At 43.2% G+C, this 19436-nt stretch overlaps 1 protein-coding gene across 5 annotated transcripts in view; it reads right to left on the bottom strand.

Moving 5' to 3' along the window:
* Trpm6 (transient receptor potential cation channel, subfamily M, member 6) overlaps positions 1-19436 on the bottom strand; it is a 187579-nt gene that overhangs the window by 54851 nt on the left and 113292 nt on the right. For 4 of the 5 annotated variants that reach the window (XM_039101382.2, XM_039101383.2, XM_039101384.2 and 1 more), the window contains 6 exons: positions 17341-17469; positions 15610-15861; positions 13142-13316; positions 12827-12941; positions 10516-10709; positions 5357-5489 (listed from right to left, as the gene is read on the bottom strand). In XM_039101382.2, the coding sequence (XP_038957310.1) occupies positions 5357-5489; positions 10516-10709; positions 12827-12941; positions 13142-13316; positions 15610-15861; positions 17341-17469 (998 nt within the window). The remainder of the gene's footprint in view (positions 1-5356; positions 5490-10515; positions 10710-12826; positions 12942-13141; positions 13317-15609; positions 15862-17340; positions 17470-19436) is intronic. The other variant, XM_039101385.2, reaches the window with a different exon arrangement.

Genomic DNA, 19436 nt, shown 5'->3' with positions numbered 1-19436 from the left:
CGAGTACACTGAAAAAACAGCAAGGAAGGATATCTAAGCAGTGACTTCATAGCTCATATGGCCATCCGCAGTCATAAAATTTAGTCCCATTCTTATTAGTGGCTGGGAAATGGAGGATCGTTCAGCTGGGAGAAGAGCACTCAGTTGTAGCAGGACCCTCTCACAGACACCGTGCTCAATTTCCTGCCTCTAGAGCACACCTAAAGCATGGCACAAGCCTGGCCTCCCGCCCTGCTTTCCGAGACCGTTGCAGATAGGAACTTAACAAATAAAGCAGCTGCTGTTTTTCACTTTCATTGTATGCTATATGAGCAGAACGCTTTCTGGCTAATTTTGTATAAAATCTAGCTTCTGTATCTCACCAGTGGCTTAAAGCATGCTTGCTGACCTTCTGAAACCCGCAAAGTTCGAACCGGCAAAGGCGACGAGGGAAAGAGCACGAAGTATATGTATATTTCCTCCAGATAGGCCTAATTGGAACGTCTCCATCCAGTGCCCTGTTTCATCTAATTCAAAAACAGTACGGTCTGAGCTGCTGTAATGGAGACTCATTAAGTTCCATTAGCTGCAGACACATCGAAAGGATACAATAGAATCCTGCCACCATTCATGGCAACAGGTGGCACGCTACAATAGAAACCTGTTAGACAAATAACCTGGTCTTCTGAAATGGGCCCTCTTGCCTTTTATAGAAACTCATTTTCGAAAACGCAGTGTCCTGTGAAGCATATTTTAATTATATTTTTAGACCGCCAGCTGCATTAATTCAATGTGGCTTTTCAGTCATTCTGACACATAAAACAAATTCTTACTATTACAGTTCCCTCTGTGCAAGGTCTGAGTGGAGGGAAGACAGGCCTTGTGACTGTTTTACCTGTGGCCCATTAGCCAAGATTCTAAAAAATTAGATAATAAGAAGTATAATTATAATGAGCCTGACAGACCCATCCATGGAGTGCTCTCTATGAGCACAGCATTATACAATGTGTCTACTCCCCCTGTTTTCTTTCACCAGATGGCAGCTCTGTGAGGTAGGCATGACTACCATTCCCTTCACAGGAAAAGGGTCAGGTCACAACGCATCCAATGTCATGCAGCTGGGCGTCAAGCCAGACGGTCTACATCCAACCCACCACTGCAGCCAGCCGTACCCCTCAGCAACGCATCTGGGATCAAAGCAAGTTTGCCCGGGGAGTCCAGCTGGAAGGACAAACCCCCAGAGCTGCTCCCAGATGTTGTTCAATGAAGCCTCAGCCAGACACACATTTGCTGAAGTTAGAGCTGCACACATTGTGGTGCACATTGTGCTCGAGATTCTACAAATCATAGAAACCGTGGCATTTCCCAAATATAGTACAGTCAGTGTGCCAAAACAGAAAAGATACAACGGGCATTTTGCTGCACGGACCAGAAAGAAAGGACATCTGGCAAGCCCTGCTCAGAAGACAGTGGAAGCAGATTTTCAAGCTCAATACCTAACAGGCTTTAGTCAGCACTCGCCCTCTGTTCATACCCCGAAGTCATTTCCTTCTAGAAAGTAAACAATGCCTTCTTGGAAGGCAGGCAAACATGCAATGGTTTCTACGATCTCCTTATATCGCCTCTTAAAGGTCATTACTCAGTTGCTGCCCTAGCACCCCTCATTTATGAGCTCCCCCAAAATGACATCAACAATGATGACAATATAAAATCATTCTAGCAAGAATATATTATAATCAGAAGAAAATCTATTAGAAATTCAGAGCCAAGTTCAAAACCCCTTAGAATCATCCATATGTTTCAGAAGTCATATAATCCAGTAACGACGATCCTCCCCTCGGGTCTAAGAAAAATGAAGTCACATAGGTTGCAGGACTGAACACATTATGAGCGTCTTCACTGAAGTACTTATTTCTAAGTCTCTGGCTCTTGGGTTCTCAAGTCCAAGAAAAAGATGATACGCGAAAGCGAGAAGACCAAAGGTCTTGGGACCAACACCACTGAAGGACTTGCTATGATTCCTGGCACCCGGGTTCTCACTCAGTATTGCCTTGGTTTCTGACTATTACCCTCTGTGCCATCCCATGTGCATTCCCCCAAAAGGGCCTCACCTTTCTAGACTTCTCCATAAGTTGCTCCTTTTCTGTCTAACATCTTACAGACTTTGGCACCACAGCTGTCCAGCACTAGCTGCCTTCCCTCCACTTCTCTCCTAGGATTGGAAGCTGATGCCCACAGAGCCTCTTGATTAGAAGGCATCTCCTGTCCCAGTTCTAAGTTGCCCCAGGGTTTCAGATTCATTTGTCCTAAGCCTCATGAACATATATGGCTAACTGTGTCTCTTGAATCCCACAGTCAACAGGTAGGAGCCCTGTAGCTTTCTCCACGCCTTTGTACACTGTCTCCTGTGGCGCCATTTCTCGCTGATGGCTTTACCCATGTGTGTTTCTGAGGGTCAACCTGGTTTCCAGCCTTCCCTCTGCTCCATCCAATCCCCACTATACTTCATGCATTGTCCTTTTGTCCCATCCCATTGCCCAGCCAGGGCTACACACCAGCTCTCACCTGGCATCCCTGGTCTCCAACTGACCTCTTAAATCCATGCTTATATCTACCAGGCTTATAAGCCAATCCAGAGGACAGAGTGAGCAGACTCCTTCCTCGGCAGAGGTAGAGTGAGCAGCTCTCCCTAACCTTTCATTAATTCATATCAGTGGGAGATGCTCTGACCTTTTTTTTTTTTTTTTTTTGTTCTTTTTTTCGGAGCTGGGGACCGAACCCAGGGCCTTGCGCTTCCTAGGTAAGCGCTCTACCACTGAGCTAAATCCCCAGCCCCGACCTTTTTTTTTTTAATCTCCTACCAGGTCTTAGGAGAATTTGTACTTGCAATGATCAATGTTCATCACCAATTTGACAGGGTTTGGAGTTACCTTGGAAACATATCTCTTGGTTTACCTATGAGAATGTTTCCAAGGATTTTTAACTATAGAAAATCCATTATGAATGTTGGTGGCACCATCCATGGGTGGAGGTCCCAGACTGAACTAAAAAGAAGAAACCAAGTTGAACACCAGCATTGTCTCTGCATCCTGACTGTGGGTTTCACTTGACTAACTTCCCTCTCCTCTCGCCATGTTTTCTCTTCTGTGATGGATTAGACCCTCAAACTGTAAGCCAAAATAAATCTTTCAGCCCTTAAGTTGTTCCTTCTTCAGCATTCTGTCACTCCAATGAGAAGTAACAAATTTAGTATTTCAGAAGAAATTTTACTCCTAATATCTGGGACCTATTTGTCCAACTAGGTTTCATTGATCTTTCTACCCTTGGCTCTATTATACACATTGATCCATATGGCTCTAAAAGATTGACCTATGCTCACATCTATATCATAAGTAAAAATAACTAAGGTTCAAAGCAGTTCAATAACATTTCCCAAGAGCATATAGTTAGAATAAAGGCAGAGCTGTGCTGGGGTCCTGCCAGCTTCTAAGAGGAGCATACTCATCATACAGAGGCCAGCGCCCAGAGGGCCCAGGGGGTTGAATAAGCACAGCTGTCAAGAAACAGAATAGGCAAGAGAGAGAAAGTAGAAATGACAATGGTCTAAAGAAATTATTGAGATAAATTCCAATTATATGGGTCTACAATCATCATTAGATATTCAACATTTTCTCAATATTAAATTTGATCTGAAGTTCAACCAGCTACCTATACACATATTGACAGAAATATATTATCAACACAAAAATACAGAGTTGTATAAATATGACATGTCTACTGTAAGAAAGCTCCTATTGTAAGTCTATTTTAAGGGAAGTTGTGTTTAAGAACTCACATCCATCTATCTAATTTGGGGGGGATCAGAAAAAAACATATAATTAAACATTCTATAGTCAGTCTCATGTATATTCAAAAGTGAAGAAATATATTTAACTTGTATCAATTTGCTTCTACTTGCAAGAACAATTCTGTTTCTAAAAGTCCATAAAACCATGTGCACACTTCCACACTTTAATGCAATTCTGTACATGTGAAATACATTAACACACCCAATAGGTTTTCTCACACATTCCCTTTTTCCAACTCATCTGGCCTCTTCCCTCAGACTTCTGAATAGCTTTCCTGCAGCACCCCCTTTCAGAAAGTTCAAGAACCACAAGCATCCTCAGCTACAGTTTTACTTCAGGCTCCTGTGTGCTCATGACTCTACACTCGCCAGCTTATCCGCTGCCCGTATTCTATCCTGACTTCTTGCAGTAAAGCCCAGGCAGATCATTTCTAGAACCACACAAATTTATGTTGTCATCTCTATACGCAACAGTGACAGCTCTTTGTGTTCCCATGCCCCATCATTTTTACCTTCACAGTCAACCTGTTCACCTAAGTGGTCTACCATTGCTGACTCAAGCTCTCCTGTGCTCTGTCCTTAGCAGTGAAGTTCTCTCCATCCCCATCACCACCAAATGTTGACCAGGGAATACTAGAAAAGGCCACCCTTTGAGCCAGCTGCTGCCTTTCCCTGTGCTGGATCTGCAGCTGCTGCTAGACTAGCATACAGTCTGCAAATGCCTGTGGGTGTCATTCCGCTGAGAACATCACTTCACCACGTGACCTCCTGACTGTCCTAGAACTTGCTGTGTAGATCAGGCTGGATCTCAGAGGGATCTGCCTCTGCCTCTGCCTCTGCCTCTGCCTCTGCCTCTGCCTCTGCCTCTGCCTCTGCCTCTGCCTCTCTGCCTCTGCCTCTCTGCCTCTGCCTCTGCCTCTGCCTCTGCCTCTGCCTCTGCCTCTGCCTCTGCCTCTGCCTCTGCCTCTGCCTCTGCCTCCTCTGCCTCTGCCTCTGCCTCTCTGCCTCTGCCTCTCTGCCTCTGCCTCTGCCTCTGCCTCTCTGCCTCTGCCTCTGCCTCTCTGCCTCTGCCTCTGCCTCTGCCTCTGCCCCTGCCCCTGCCCCTGCCCCTGCCCCTGCCATGCTTGGATTAAAGGCATGCACCACTACATTCGATTCCTCGTAGCTTTTTTTTTTTTACTGACCAACATTAATGTATATGTTTCCTCTGTCAGCTTATTTGAATACCTTGTCTTTACTACTCCTTTACTTTCCTTAACCTTTCCACATATAAACACTGCAATGTCAGTCCACCAGACAGGAATTCTTGACTCCTAGTCTTCACTTATCCCTTGAAATGAAAGTACTATCCAGAACATAGTGACGTCCAATAAATAGATGCTGATTTCATAAATCATATTACAATACATGCTGCAAATTGGGCAGAACTCAAGCCGCTGGGGTTGGAACGTGGGTGTATCTACTGTTTTACACATTCTAGGACAACCCTCATCTGGTAGCAGTTTGGGAAATTAAAGAGATATTCTTTACCTTTCGGATGTCGCTCGGATCTGTTCCTCACAACTACAATTCAGACCTTCCGTCTTCTCATGGAAATATTTTTCCACACACTGCTCTTCAAAATCATGAAGCTTTTTCAAGTCATCCTTAGTGAGGTAGAGTTCTGCAGAAATAAGCATGACACATATGAAAGCCACTCTTGGAGGGCTGATATGGAGTGTTCTTTTTAGCAGCATGGATTGTGTCCCCAGTGGTTCATGTACTGAAACTTCGTCTACAGGTGAGGGTTAAATGGTGGGGCCTTGGGATGGTTGGATTAATGGACTGGTCACATTGAGCTTAGCCGCTGCTAGCTCTCCGTTCTCCCTCTATCTCCTTCCTCACACCATCCCCATTCCATACCTTTGCCCTACAAGGAACCCATCCACCATGTTGTGATGTCACTAGAAGGCCATCACCAGAGGCTGACCAGAGGGAGACTACAGTCTTGGAATTCCAACCTCCAAATACAGTAGAGCCTTGAATGACAGAGCTACAGGCACCTATGCGCTCACTTAAAAATCTGCCTATTAAATTTGGTTTCCCAAAAACCTATGTTGGCCAGACACTGTAGCAATAACTTGAGAATCACGATGTTTTTGCATGATATATGTATTATAAATGGTGAAATTTTTAACTTTTTTTTTAATTACAAAAGGGAGGTGGGCTGGGGTTATGGTTTAGTCTGTAAATCTCTTGCCATGAAAGCACGGAGACTGGAGCTTGATTTCCAGAGCCCACATAAAATCATTTGACATGGCGATGCGTCCTTTTACTTCCAGCACCGGAAGGCAGATGATGAGCAAACCGGAGCATTCGAAGCTGATGAACTGCTCATAGAGGCACCCACAGAAGTAGCTATGAAGTGTCCCAGGACTGAGGCACTCAGTCCTGTGAGGTTCCAGTTTAATACCATGCCTTTGTATTTCCTTGCATTTCTCTTGCCTGGAAGTGGTACCGCTTGTGTTCTGTGATCGTGATTTTGGTGAACTGTACAGTTCTAAACAGCCAAATACATTCTTGTCTGTGCTATCACTGAATACGTGAGGCTAGGTACTTAATAAAAAGAGGCTTACAGTTGACCTTGGCACAAGCCAGTTTTAACTCTTAATATATTTATAGGAGAATTTTGTGTAGAGTCATTCTACGCTCTCATAGCATATCTAACTTTTCCTGTGTGCCTGTGTATTCATAAGGAAGATGAACATATAGGAGCGCACGTGTGTGCACATGCAGGCACAGGGCAGAGGTCGATCTTCTAAGTGGTGTTTCTGAAGTCCAGGCCTGTGAGAACACGGACCATGGCATTTAGTCTGTGCTGAACAGCAAGAGTCCAAGGTATCAGCCTTGTTCTGCCTCCCTGGCGCTAGAGTTAAAAGAATGCACCGACACTCCCAGCCACTGTGAGTTCTGAGACTCAAACTTGGGTCCACGTGCTTACAAGTACTTTCTAGACTATCACCCAGGCACCTTTTTTTAAAAAAAATTTGCTCAAATTTCTAGGCTAGATAATTGGTATTTGAGAGTTTTTGTTTCCTTCACTTTTATCTATTTTAAATTTGTTTTATTGCATGATATTTTAATGAACCAGTCTCACTCTGTAGCTCAGGCTGGCCTCAAACCCATAGATACCCTTTCCTCCGCCTCTCCATGTGTGGGATCACAGGTGTGTGTCACAGCGCCCATCGTGGTCTTATGGCTTTGTTTGTTTAATTATCATAAATCTTCAAAAGGCAAAATTCTCCTATAAGTGTGTTTGTAGTTAAGACGTATGTGAAGCTCATCGGTAAGTCTCTTTTATTAAGTACCAAGCCTCGTGTGCTTCGTGATAGCAGTGGGATGGTTATAAATGGCTTCTCTCCCAGTTGTACTAAGAACAGTAAGTGGTAGCTTATGTGACTGACATCACAGCCTGTCACACTGAGCTCCTAAAGAAGCAGTAATACAAACATGTAAGAACACTAGATAATTCTTTCTTCTTTCTTTAAAAAAAATGGTGAATATAGTGAACAGGCAGAAGTCTTTTTTTCAATATTTTAATAGTGTGCAATGTTTTCCTGTGTCGACCAATCTTCTCTATATTCATATACAGCTGGAGAAAGAACATCGTTGTCTTTTTTCTCCTGTTGTCTGCTTTAGCTACTAAAAGAGCAACAAGTCGTCTACAGGTGAAATTCAAGTTCATAGAGGGCAGAGGAGGCTGATGTCACTGCAGCTAGTGAGGAAGTCTTGCCCCATCAGGCTGAGCATGATGGGCTAACTCCTCCTTCTGAGAACTGCCAGCCAGTGGCCAATCAATAGTGCACCCTTCTCTGAAGTAACTAGTTCTTTAAAGAACACCTCACCCTGTGGTGCTGAAGCCAAGGCAGGCCAGGCCGTCATCAACCCTCAGCATTCAGACTTATACACTGCCCTGGTTCTCACTGAGTGGAACCAGAAATCACATTTAAGTGTGTTTCTAATACTTGGGAACTATCGAGGACATGATGTTGCTAAGGAGACAAATTTAGAAAATTCTTTCATAAGTGTCTTCATGTAAGAAAAAATATTACACCATAATTTACTACTAATGCAACCATTTCATTGTTTTCCAATTAAACAAGCAAGGAAAAATTAGTTTTAAATTGAAAATGTGTTTAGCTATAAAAATGTGCTCACAACTGAAGCACACAATGTTTTGTGGCGTGAAAGAACCTTTTGGACATTAGAAAAACTGATATTCTCCCACAGTCCCCATCTTTGATGTCCTATAAGCCTGAAGTTTTTCAGGGACGTACACCAGCCACCAGCAGCGAATCTGCCCCAAACTCCCAAGAGCAAGTCTAGCCACAGGTACTTCTTTTGGAGTATGAAGTTCTTAAAACTATCCACAAGGTGGCACTGCTGCCCTGTCTCTTGTCAACTCGACCTTTAAAGGGGTGGAAAGAAACCCGGAGCACGTTTTAGAACTGTGGGTGAACTTGCCTTGGTGCAAAAGCTTTGAGTCAGGCACTCCAGTGGTGCACAGATGTGAAAGCAAAAGTGACGGCTCAGGACACCACAACACCAGGTTCTCAGCACAGAAATTTATTAGCCCACGAAAGACAGAGGGCAGAGAATGAAAAACAGAAGACAGGAGGTAGAGAATAAAGGAGAAGGGAACAAGGAAGAGGGAGGAGAGGTTTGTTTAATTACCAAAAGTGTAAAGAATCGTAATATTTCCCTCAGGAGAAAAATACTAAAATAATATCTCTGTGAAGGATGTTGTATTGGGGGATTCTTAGAATCTGTTAAGTAGCTGACTTGAATTTCAAAAACAAAAAAAGGAATAAAATAAACTACAGGTACTATGATCTTTAGTACCATATTTTTAATGCAGAGACTCGTAGCACTAACGATTACAAAATCAAAATATCTATAAAAACTGAAGATGCTCTACATCCCTAAGTATCCCTAAGTATCCCCAAGTATCCAGTCGAGATTAAATTCTTTATAAAACACACCAAGCACATCCATTTCATTGTCATGAAATTAGCTTTGCCCTTAATAAATGGCTCTCTGAGGGTTTTTTTTAATTTTACTCTGTATAGATATTTTGCACGCTTGTGTGCCTGTGTACCCTAAGCATGCAGTACCAACCGAGGCTGTACGGGGTATGAGATCCCTCAGAACTGGAGTTACAGGTGACTATGAGCTGCCATAGGGGTGCTGGGAATCACACTCCGGTCCTCGGACAGCAACCAGCGTCTCATCTCTACACCCTCCACCCTGAGGATTATTTTTATATACATGGCTGTTTGATCTGTTATCAGCAAATCCATGTGCCTCTTTTATAGCTGTGCATACCTAGGGCCACACCTGGAGGGAAAAAGAACGTAAGCATCCTGACTCAGCTCAAAACAAGAATGCATCTTCCCATATGCCTGCAGTCCACATTGATCTTCCGAACATAGGAAACAACCTTTCCGCACCCTCATCTGATCTTAGGAGGCTAGGAAACCAGAGCTGTGGTTCTGGTTGATCCACTAGGCAAAGCTTGCTTCTGCTTCTCTGGACCCGAGGCCTTTGGAATCCCCTCTCTACACAGCAGTAAGTACAGGTCAGGTGACTCGACTCTCTAAGAGATATTCAGAGGAGTCCCCAGGTCAGCAGAGGAAACCCAGGTTTTCTCCGAGGTCTAAAACCTTCACACATTCAAGTAAAGACACTGTCTCTCCTGCCTCTTTCCTTCAGCACACACTTTAACTGGAAAAGTATTTTTTATTCCCCTGAAGTAACTGTCTCAGAGGCTTACTGCCTCAGTCTGCTAGCAGAGGCCTAGTCCTGGAAGCTTCCAGCCTCCTACACTCTTATCTAGGCTCTTATCTACACTCTTATCAATCTGGCTTCTCTCTCATCTTCTGATGTTTTTGTTCTGTTTGGCCTCAAACTAACATTGGCCGTGTGTTCTAATCTTCTGACGACTCATTCTCTGACTCATCTGTCTTCACGTGTGTCTAGCTGGTTCTCTCTGCAACTTGTATCTCTACATCTGTCCTGGTAAAACTCTCTCTCTCTCTCTCTCTCTCTCTCTCTCTCTCTCTCTCTCTCTCTCTCTCTCTGTGTGTGTGTGTGTGTGTGTGTCTATCTCTCTCTGTCTCTCTCTGTCTCTCTCTGTCTCTCTCTCTGTCTCTCTCTCTGTCTCTCTCTCTCTCTCTCTCTCTCTCTCTCTCTCTCTCTCTCTCTCTGTTTCTCTCTGCATTGCTCTCTTAGGTAGCTTCCCTTTCCTCTCTCTTCTCATGGGAATTGGGCATATCCTACTCTGTCAAATCTTGCTCGCTTTGTCTGCCACTCAATTAGACATCACTTTCAATGGCAGCGCTTCCTTCTACAAACTAACTTGACGTTCATTGTTTGAGATTCAAGGTATAGAGTAAGGACTGAACCACACCACAACTAGAAACAAGTATTTTCAGTATAATCAAATATCCTGCAACATTTAACAGGGCGAAAATAAGCATGAGACCCCCAGACAAAGGTGAGAGACTGTAGCCAGTGTTGTCTCAGAACCTTCATGCTGTGATCTCCCTAGAATTACAGGCTTCCAATATACCCACCCTTTATTCGTTTCCCTCCTTCATGTTCAGTGTCTGACCGTTTTTTCCCTTCCTTCCACCTCCAGAGAGACTTACTTAGCCCCATGTCACCCTCTTCCTGGTCCTGTGGCGCTGGGCGACAGCACAGTCCTCGGAGGAGCAGGCACAGGTGACTTATCAGGATGAAGGGTGGGGGCAGCCAGGGCTTCTGGTGGTAGGTCATGATGTAGCGATAGCGGTTGTATTTCCAGAGCTTGTTTGAGATGGATTTTATGTCTAAGTAAATGTTGCTGTGAGGTGCAAAGAGAGGAGAACATTTTAGTTTGGGACCCTGAAATGTGACAGTTAGACTCTATCTTCCAACTCTTCTGATTGGTTAACAGATAATCACCAGCAGTTAGCCAATAGCTACTATCCACGTAGGATTTTTATTCCATCCAAAAGAACGATACAGTAACCACCTCATACAATAAAATGTGTGGCTTGGAACAACAAAAAAAACCGCAGACCCTGAAATCAGAGATTAGAAAAAAATGGCGGCATTTTAAGCGGGAAAACAGAAACTACCCTGTTGTGCTCAGTACTGTCTATAGGATGCCTTTGCTTCTCATATATGAAGCTCTTTTCCAGAATGTAATGCATCCCTTGTTATGAACAAGTCTGATGTTCCTTTGTGCTACTGACCTTATAAAGATACCCCTCACATGCCCAAAGCAAGAACTGCTGGAATAATTCTAGCTAAAACATTTCAACAGAATCATCTGAATGAAGAATACATAGGAAAGAAGAACCGATTCTTCCTCAAATAAGCCAACACACAGAGCTTCCAAAAGGAACTTGATAAATTATTCACATTAACTTTATAGTGAAAGTAGCCTCTATTGGTAGTCACTCTGGGTTTTCTCTTAAATTACATCAGTTTTAAAGGAAGCCAATAAACACTGACACTACAGAATTGCAAATGGAAATTTTAGCAGGTGGTAGAGTACTTCAAAACAACATATTACCCTGAACTTTGTATATATTTAACACTGGTAGCAGGCCCAATAGAATACTACTTAGATTTTTTTTTAAAGTAAGTTTCTTCAGAGGAAAAAAATGGCAGAGTAGAATTTGAACAAAATTTAGCCAATAAAATATTGGCAACCAAAACCTGACCAGTGATAGGGAGAAGGAGTCACAACTATCCTTGAAAGAACCAGGTTAGGATAAGAGAGAGAAAAGCATGTCCCAGGGCCTATGAAGTGGATGATTGACTCATGGCTGGGTTAGAACCCTGATTCTCAGAGTACGAAAACTGAGTTCAGAGTCAACATCACCTGAGTACACAGGGACATTCTTGAACTCTATCCCAGCATCACCAGGGCACATGATGAGGTCATACACACTCCTGGACTCTATCTCAACATTATCAAATGGGAAACTGCAAGGGGATGGGGTCATTAGTCTGCAGTTCTGCAAATTCTCAATTGTCTTCAATTCACGGGTGGCTTCAGCTGTCTTCCAGCAGGGATGACATTCACAAAGTATATCAAAGTCTTTAATGGTAAGAACTCTATCTACAATATCCTCCTAGATGAGTAATCAGATCTGGGGTCAGCAAACTTGTTTGTACCTCAAAGTGTTGGCCTCTTTATTGAGTGTTGGGGAAGGAAGGGGAAGAGAGAGTAGGGAAGAAATGCAGGAAAAGGAGGAATGGAGAGGAGGGGATAGGGGAGAAAAGGGGAGGGGAGGGGAGGGGAGGGAAAGGATTGCAGGTTGGACTTCCCAGAGAAGCTCCTGCTCTTCCGAAGATTTTGGAAAGCCTAGACATGGAACAAGTCTATGTTGGGAAGGAGAGTTCAAGAGTTTGCCTTGGGAGGGTCACGGGGTCAATAAGGCTGGAGTGCCAGTGAAGCGGGTCGCATAGGATTTCCCAGATATGCAGAATAAGAACAAGAATAGGAAAAAGTACCAATAAAGGAAAAGGTCAAAGCTCTAGACCTAAGATCTTTTTTAATGTAAAATGGAGACGTTGAACAAGAAAGGGAGGAAGGGAAGCTTAGTATGAGAGAGAAGGAAGAAAGTGGGACAGACAAGGGCCACTTTGAAAAAAGGACACAATGGAACCCTTAGTGGGCCATCAACTCCAACCCTCTCACTCTGCAGAACTCCAACTGTACAGTAACAGCTCAAATATCCTCTAATAATATAATCTTCAATTATGGCTTCTTCTATCTCATTGTCTACGAGTTTGACTTCTTTCCTACCATGAGTTTCCTATTCTTGCTTTAAAGTCATAGTAATAAAACATGGGATACACACAAGAACAAAGGGTCACATACTCGACATGCATGGAAATATACTCAGTATAGCTGCTCCCCTATTTTGGTAAATCAAATAATCATATTTGATTAAAGTTACCTACTTGAAACAGGCAATCAGCAAGTTCACCATGATGATATATTGCACAAAGAGGTAGACGGCTTGCAGGAATGGAGTCAGGAAAGAACCCGGAGGGCAAGATGTCTCATTTGAACAAACTACAAAGAAAGAACTTAAGAATGAGAGAAGATTGGCCACAGGCCTGGAGCCCTCTGCCAAGTATTTGACCCCTTATCTTCACAGAACACCACAGACTTTACACTTTGAAGGTGTTCTTATGATTGCTTTCCAGACTTGCTTTTATTCTGGGTATCTCCGTGGGTTCTGATTCTGCATGAAGGCAAAGCCCCATCCGTACCATCTATCTCTGAAGCATAGACTTCTCCATACATCATCCAATATGGCTCGAATACAATATCACGAGCCAGGCGCCATGAAGGAGGCTCCTTTGGTGACAGGATGGCTTTGCGTGCCACGCCAAAGCTCAGCAGAACAATGGCCATGATGATCACAATGTAGAACATGTTTGCTGCCTGCAAAAACAGCACAGCACAACCAGAATTTACCACAAATCAAGCCCTAGAGGTCATTAGCACACTTGCAGATATTTAGCCTAGTTGGTGGCTAAAATGCCTCCATCCAAGACTGCTGAGTTCTCTCTGGCTGCTAGTTTCTTTTCTCCACACAGTATGTGCTTTAGGCCAGTGATATCTATGGAGACATATGATGTGCAGATGTATAAATAGAGACTCCTTCCGTAAGCAGCAATCAAATCTTACCTACTTTTGACTGACTAGCACCCAATATTGACCAATAAAATCAAAGATTTGATTAGAAAAACTTTAAAAGGATATGGTATATTCAAATTACTCCAATAACTGTTTCCAGGATTCCTTCATAGAGTCACGTGGTGTCTTGGGAATTGATTATACCAGTTTTGTCCTATCTTTGAAAATACAAGCCACTTGTTTCACCATGGCAGATTTGGAAGTCATGAACATTTCCACTCTCTCCACATTTCTTATCTTATTAAGTGGCAACTACAAGATCCAAGTAGCCAGTGGGCTGAAGAATGATGACAGTCAATGACCTTGCCTGAGCTGTTAAACATCGCTGGACTTTATCATTCTTCTTGCTGCAAAGTAGACTTGGGAAGAGGCTATATTGCATGGGTATGCCACACAAAAGGGAAATTCTACATCCTGGAGTCAGCACTTAGGAAACCCATCAAACCCAGCTTCTGGGAGAAGGAAACTTGTGCCTAATCACTTGAGGTGTACTTGTTGTCTCACCTCTAATACATGTGACATTTCCAAAATCAGAGTATGCATGTATGGTCTAAGAGAAAAATGATAAGAAAGAAGAAAATCTGAGTGCTGGCCTGGGGTTCAGCAGTAGAGTGCTTGTTTGCTATACGCGAGGCCCTGGGTTCAGTTCCCAGTTCTGCCTGAAGAAAAAGTAGTGGGAGGGAGGGCGAGCTAGAAGCAGTGGCTAGCAGCAAGATCCTTCTTGACATTCTTCTGCTCCTTCTATCGCTGACTTTTTTTTCCTGTACTACTCCTGACCCTCCAGAACATTACCTTTCTTTGTATTCTAGAAATAAATGCCAAGATAGTCTTGATGTTGTACTTCTAGACAGTAGATCTTTCTGTAGTTCCAAAATTCCAGATGGCAAAAGCTGGCACAATGTTCAGCAAGCTCAGAGGACAGACTAGAGGCAGGCCACCCACTGTGGGATCCTGGATCCCCAACATATGCTCAACTTCTGTTTCCTTGTATGTAAAAAGTAGATGCTATTTGATTCATAAAGTTGCTACAAATATTATATGAATTAATACATGCAAAACATCTAGTACAGCGTGTGGTACATAGTTTCTACTAATTAAAAGTAAGATCAGTGATTTGAAACAAAGTACTTTCAGAGAATAGGTCCTTGGTGGTAGCCCTACACAAATAAAAAATAATGTGACCCAATCACTTACGGCCAGCCCTCACAAAAGGCTAAATTAAGTATTCCTATTAACTATCAAGACCACATTTACATACAAGTTTATGGTTAGTCAGAAATGAGTCTCTGTGCTTCTAGAAGCAATTACAAATTTTAACTAGAGGACTAGGGAGATGGCTCAGTGTGACCGTGCTTACTGCATCTGAGATTAGATTCCCAGAAAGCATGCAAAAGGCAGGCAAGGAATGGGGAACGCAATGGTTCCTGGGAGCTCACTAGCCAGCCAGTCCAGATAAAAGTGAGCTTTAAGTTCCATAAGAGTCCTTTGTTTCAGAACCTACGGTAGAGAGCTCTAGTTATCTGAGTGAGAATAGCCCTGATAGGCTCGTAGATTTTAATGTTCGTCCCCAGTTGGTGGAACTATTTTGTAAGGATTGGGCTATGTGTCTTCACTGGGGTAGGTGTGTCACTTGGGTAGGCTTTAAAGTTTCAAAAGTCCATACCATTCCCAGTTAGCTCTCTGTCTGCCTAATGCTCCCAGCTACCGCTCCAGTGCCATCTCTGCCTACCTGTTGCCATGCTCCCCCCCAAGATGGTCACAGACTCTAATCCTCTGGATCCATAAGTCCCCAAATTAAATTCTTCCTTTCATGCCTTGGTCATGGTATCTCTTCACAGCAATAGAAAAATAACTAAGACAAGAGCAACAGTGGAAAACAACCAGTGTTGATTTCTGCCATCTACAGAGGCAAACACAGGTGAGGGCACCCATAAACAGACCTGTGCACACGTTCATATAACACAAGAGAGAAGTTAAAGTATGAGATATCCACCATGCCAAGGGAACCATTGAGCATATAAAGTGAGACTCTACGCACCATTTTTGCAATCATGGTCACATATGGACCTGCATGTTGATTCACAGCAAAGAAATCCAGGAGCCGAGAAAACCAAAATATGATGTCTATGCAGTAGATGAGTCTCCCTGCAGTATGCAAAGGTGGATGTCCCCACCGTAGGCCAAAGCCAACGGCAAACAGGCCAATAGCCACAGTTTCCATCAGGTTCCAGTACTCACTGAGCCACATCTTCACCTTCTGAGTAAACTTGCTTGGTTCTGAAATGCAGATCTAATCAGAGAGAGCAAAAATTGAAGACGGGGACATAGTTGAGGATACAGTAAAGTGACAGAGCACTTGCTTCCAGCACATAAGGCCCTGGGTTCGATTCCCAAAACCACAGCCAGAGAGGAATGCCATCAAGAGCTTTTGAAAAATGCATTAACCTGTCATTTAAATAGTAAGCCAACTCCTGTCAAATTTACATAGCAAGATGATCTGAGAATCATCTAATCCTTGCTAATGAGTTATTTAAACAATCATATATAGATATATAATTGCCTATTAATTAAAATTAATGAAGAATTAACCATAATATCTAGCATTACTACCATTAACCTTAGCCACCACTTGAGTGACAAACTAGAAATGACAAAAAGACAAAATTTTGTTCTGACTTTCGTGGATTCTATGTAAGGGCAGAGCAACTGCCGGGCATTTCAGAAGCCAGCACAGCAGTGGCTCTGCCTAACTATGTTTCTGCTTCATGAGCTGAGGGCAAAGGATACTGACAAGAAAGCAAGCCATTCTGTAATCCAGTCCTACAGATGTTACCCAGTAAGCTTTTGGCAAACCACTAAGACTGCGATGTTGGAACCCGCCAGTTTAAGAAACTTCCCTTCCAGTATTATAGCAGGCACACGGCAATGTAAACAGTAAGCTTGTTTTCCCCAAAACATAAACATCATGGTAGAATTCAGATTGTATTTCTCTACTATAAACTCCATTAGCAGACAATGCAACATAACCTCTAAGAAGACACTTACCGTAGAAGGTTGGCCAAATAACCACTGGAACAAGACAAATGTAGAGACACACAGAGACACGCACATGGAGCTAGGGCAGTCGAAGTCATAACTACTTGGGATTATATTTAGAACCGCATTAAGTGGGCTGGAGACATGGCTCAGCCGTTAAAGGCTGGGCTCACAACCAAAAATATAAGAATTGCATTACGTGACCAGTGGCAAAGTAGAAGCGAAAGTGCTTAGTTTTGTTTCTTAGACTCCTTCTCCCAGGAGGATATTCAGCCTCTGTTTTCAAGGTTGTTTACCAGAAACTTCCACACGCTTCAAGTGTATTCCTTATGTATTATCCACCTTTCGCCATTCATGCTTGTGTCACTTACGGGATAAAACTGACAATAGATAAGTAAGGCTAGGTGATTAAAAATCCATACCACAAAGAAACTACATTGTGGGGAGCAAACTGTTGGAGGGCTCAATAGCAAATAGATGGCATTGCCCATCGCTCCTCAAGTAATAAGCAAAGACTGTGTTTCAAAATGGCTGCTTTCAAAGTTCAGCTCAAAGTCTTTGGTAAGGACAAGGAATGATACCAGACATCTTCCCCCAGCAACCTTCTTGTAGCTAATCAGAATCGATGTGTTCTCTCTCCCCTTACACACTTGACATGAGTCCACTTTCAGCCCCAGAGCCAAGAACACCTCTCCTGGGTTGTGCAGAAGACACAGTTCAAAGGACCACTCACCTCCCTGACCTTCTCAATAGCATTGGTGAAGATGTAGATGATGACAAGCCACTCTTGCACGCTGGGTTGGGGCTGCATCTCCACCAACACTGTGTAAGTGAACAGCATGAGGAATGCCAAATAAGCCATCTGTGAGGGACACACATTCCCTGGACGTGAGCTCAAGTGACCACGGAGGATGCCAAGCAGAAGCAGACAGAGCCCAGAAGAAGCACAGACATGAACCTCTACACGACAACATGAGAACATCACAAGGACTGCTTCTGATAATTCATTATGTAATATCAAGGGATGAATAAGTATCTCCAGTCTAGGAACAAATCTGGTACAAGAAGCAGATGCCATCCTATTAGCACTAACCATTGCAGCATGTATACTGGTGAGCTAGCGGCAGACCAGAAAAGGGTCTCATGCCTTCCCTCTAGTCCAGCCTGGAAAATATGCGAGCCAAGATGAGCAATGTCTCTCGATGCCTATCTCCATGGTAAGCTGACATTCCCCACCTCAGGGAAGTTATTTTATAATGATGAAATGTTACTCTGGCTAAAGAGATGGAGAGATGGCTCAGCAGTTAAGAGCACGTACTGATCTTACTTGAGCAACTGAATTCAGTTTCCAACACCCATGTTGGCCAGCTTCCACTGTCTGTGACTCAAGCTCCAGAGTATCTGGAACTGTCTTCTGGATTTTAGGGTTACCTATACATGTATATGTACACACACACACACACAAAGTAAATAGATAGAAAATAAATGTTTTTTTAGGGAAAATCAGTCGAGGATGGCACCTGATTTGGACATCTGGCCATCACATTCATACATGCACAGCTGCATGTACACACCCATATGAATACGTACACATGAAGAGATTCATCATCTAGGCATAGAATGCAATAGCTAACAGTCTACTGCGTATCAGGCAGAGTATTATGTGCATGGTGCAAGTCCACATAGACCATAGCACAGGTCTATAAATAAAAGGATAGTTTGTAGGAGTCAATCCTCTCCATCCACCTTGTAGGTTCTGAAGCCAAACTCATGCTGTCAAGCTTGACAGCAAGCATTCTCACCTAGGAGACATCTTGTTGAACCATCTCTGCTTTGTTTTGAGTCATGGATGTTCACTTAATCTAGACCTCACTGATATAGCTGGATGGACTGGCCAGTGAGCTCAAGAATCCATCCGTTTCTACCACTCCAATGTTGGAATCACAGAAATGCTGCACTGAGGCTAACTTTTCACGTGGGTGCCAGGGATCTGAACCTGGGTCTACATGCTGTGCCATATGCTACAGGCACTCCCTAGGCACTACCTACTGAGCCATCTCCCCAGTCCTAGAAAAAGTCTTTTAGAAAGAGATAACTATCATTCTGAACTATTTATTTATTAAGTCCTTGCAACAAGTATGTGGCTGCCGAGTCAATATTCTGAGATTGTCTATGCAAACTTCAAATGCTTTTGAGATACAGAACATTGACTGTGAGGAATCTAAGTATAGACAAGCATTAGAAAAATGCGCTACTAAATAAATGTAAGAAGTACTCAGTATATGTGTGCTTTCTCTGAATGGCCACTCTCCACAGAAGATTGCAGTTTGCTCCAACAACTCATGTTCTCAACTTTAAATAGTGGTCTCACATTCAAAGCACACACTATTGAAAACAACGAAAGAAAATGATGCTATTCCTACAGGTTGATTCACCTGATGATTTTTATTGATTACTGATTTATTTTGCCTGAGAAAGGTAGGAAAACCCCACTATTCAATTCAACACTCAGGACTGTTAAGCCCACTGTACTTAAACATTCCAAATGCTCAGTCTTGCCTGTGCTGTGTCTAAGCACTCCAAGAGAAAAACACAATTTGAGACCGGTCTCATGGCTGCAATTGCAGCAGCAGGAGGCAGTTGCAGGAGCGTTACTACAAGTTCCAGGCCAGCCTCATCTACACCTACCTCGTGATTTCCAGACTGGCAAGGACATAGAATGAGAGTCTTTGCCAAAATAAAAACAAGAGGAAGAAAGGCAGCTGGAGGGCAAGGTTGGTGAGAAAGGGGCTTATTCGGGAGCTTAAAGTGCAGCCGGTCTCCCCTACA

This window comes from Rattus norvegicus, chromosome 1 (genome assembly GCF_036323735.1).
Source record: "Rattus norvegicus strain BN/NHsdMcwi chromosome 1, GRCr8, whole genome shotgun sequence".
Classification (NCBI taxonomy): Eukaryota; Metazoa; Chordata; class Mammalia; order Rodentia; family Muridae; genus Rattus; species Rattus norvegicus.
Note: the sequence above shows the minus strand (reverse complement) of the source record. Positions and strands in the feature narration are given on the sequence as shown.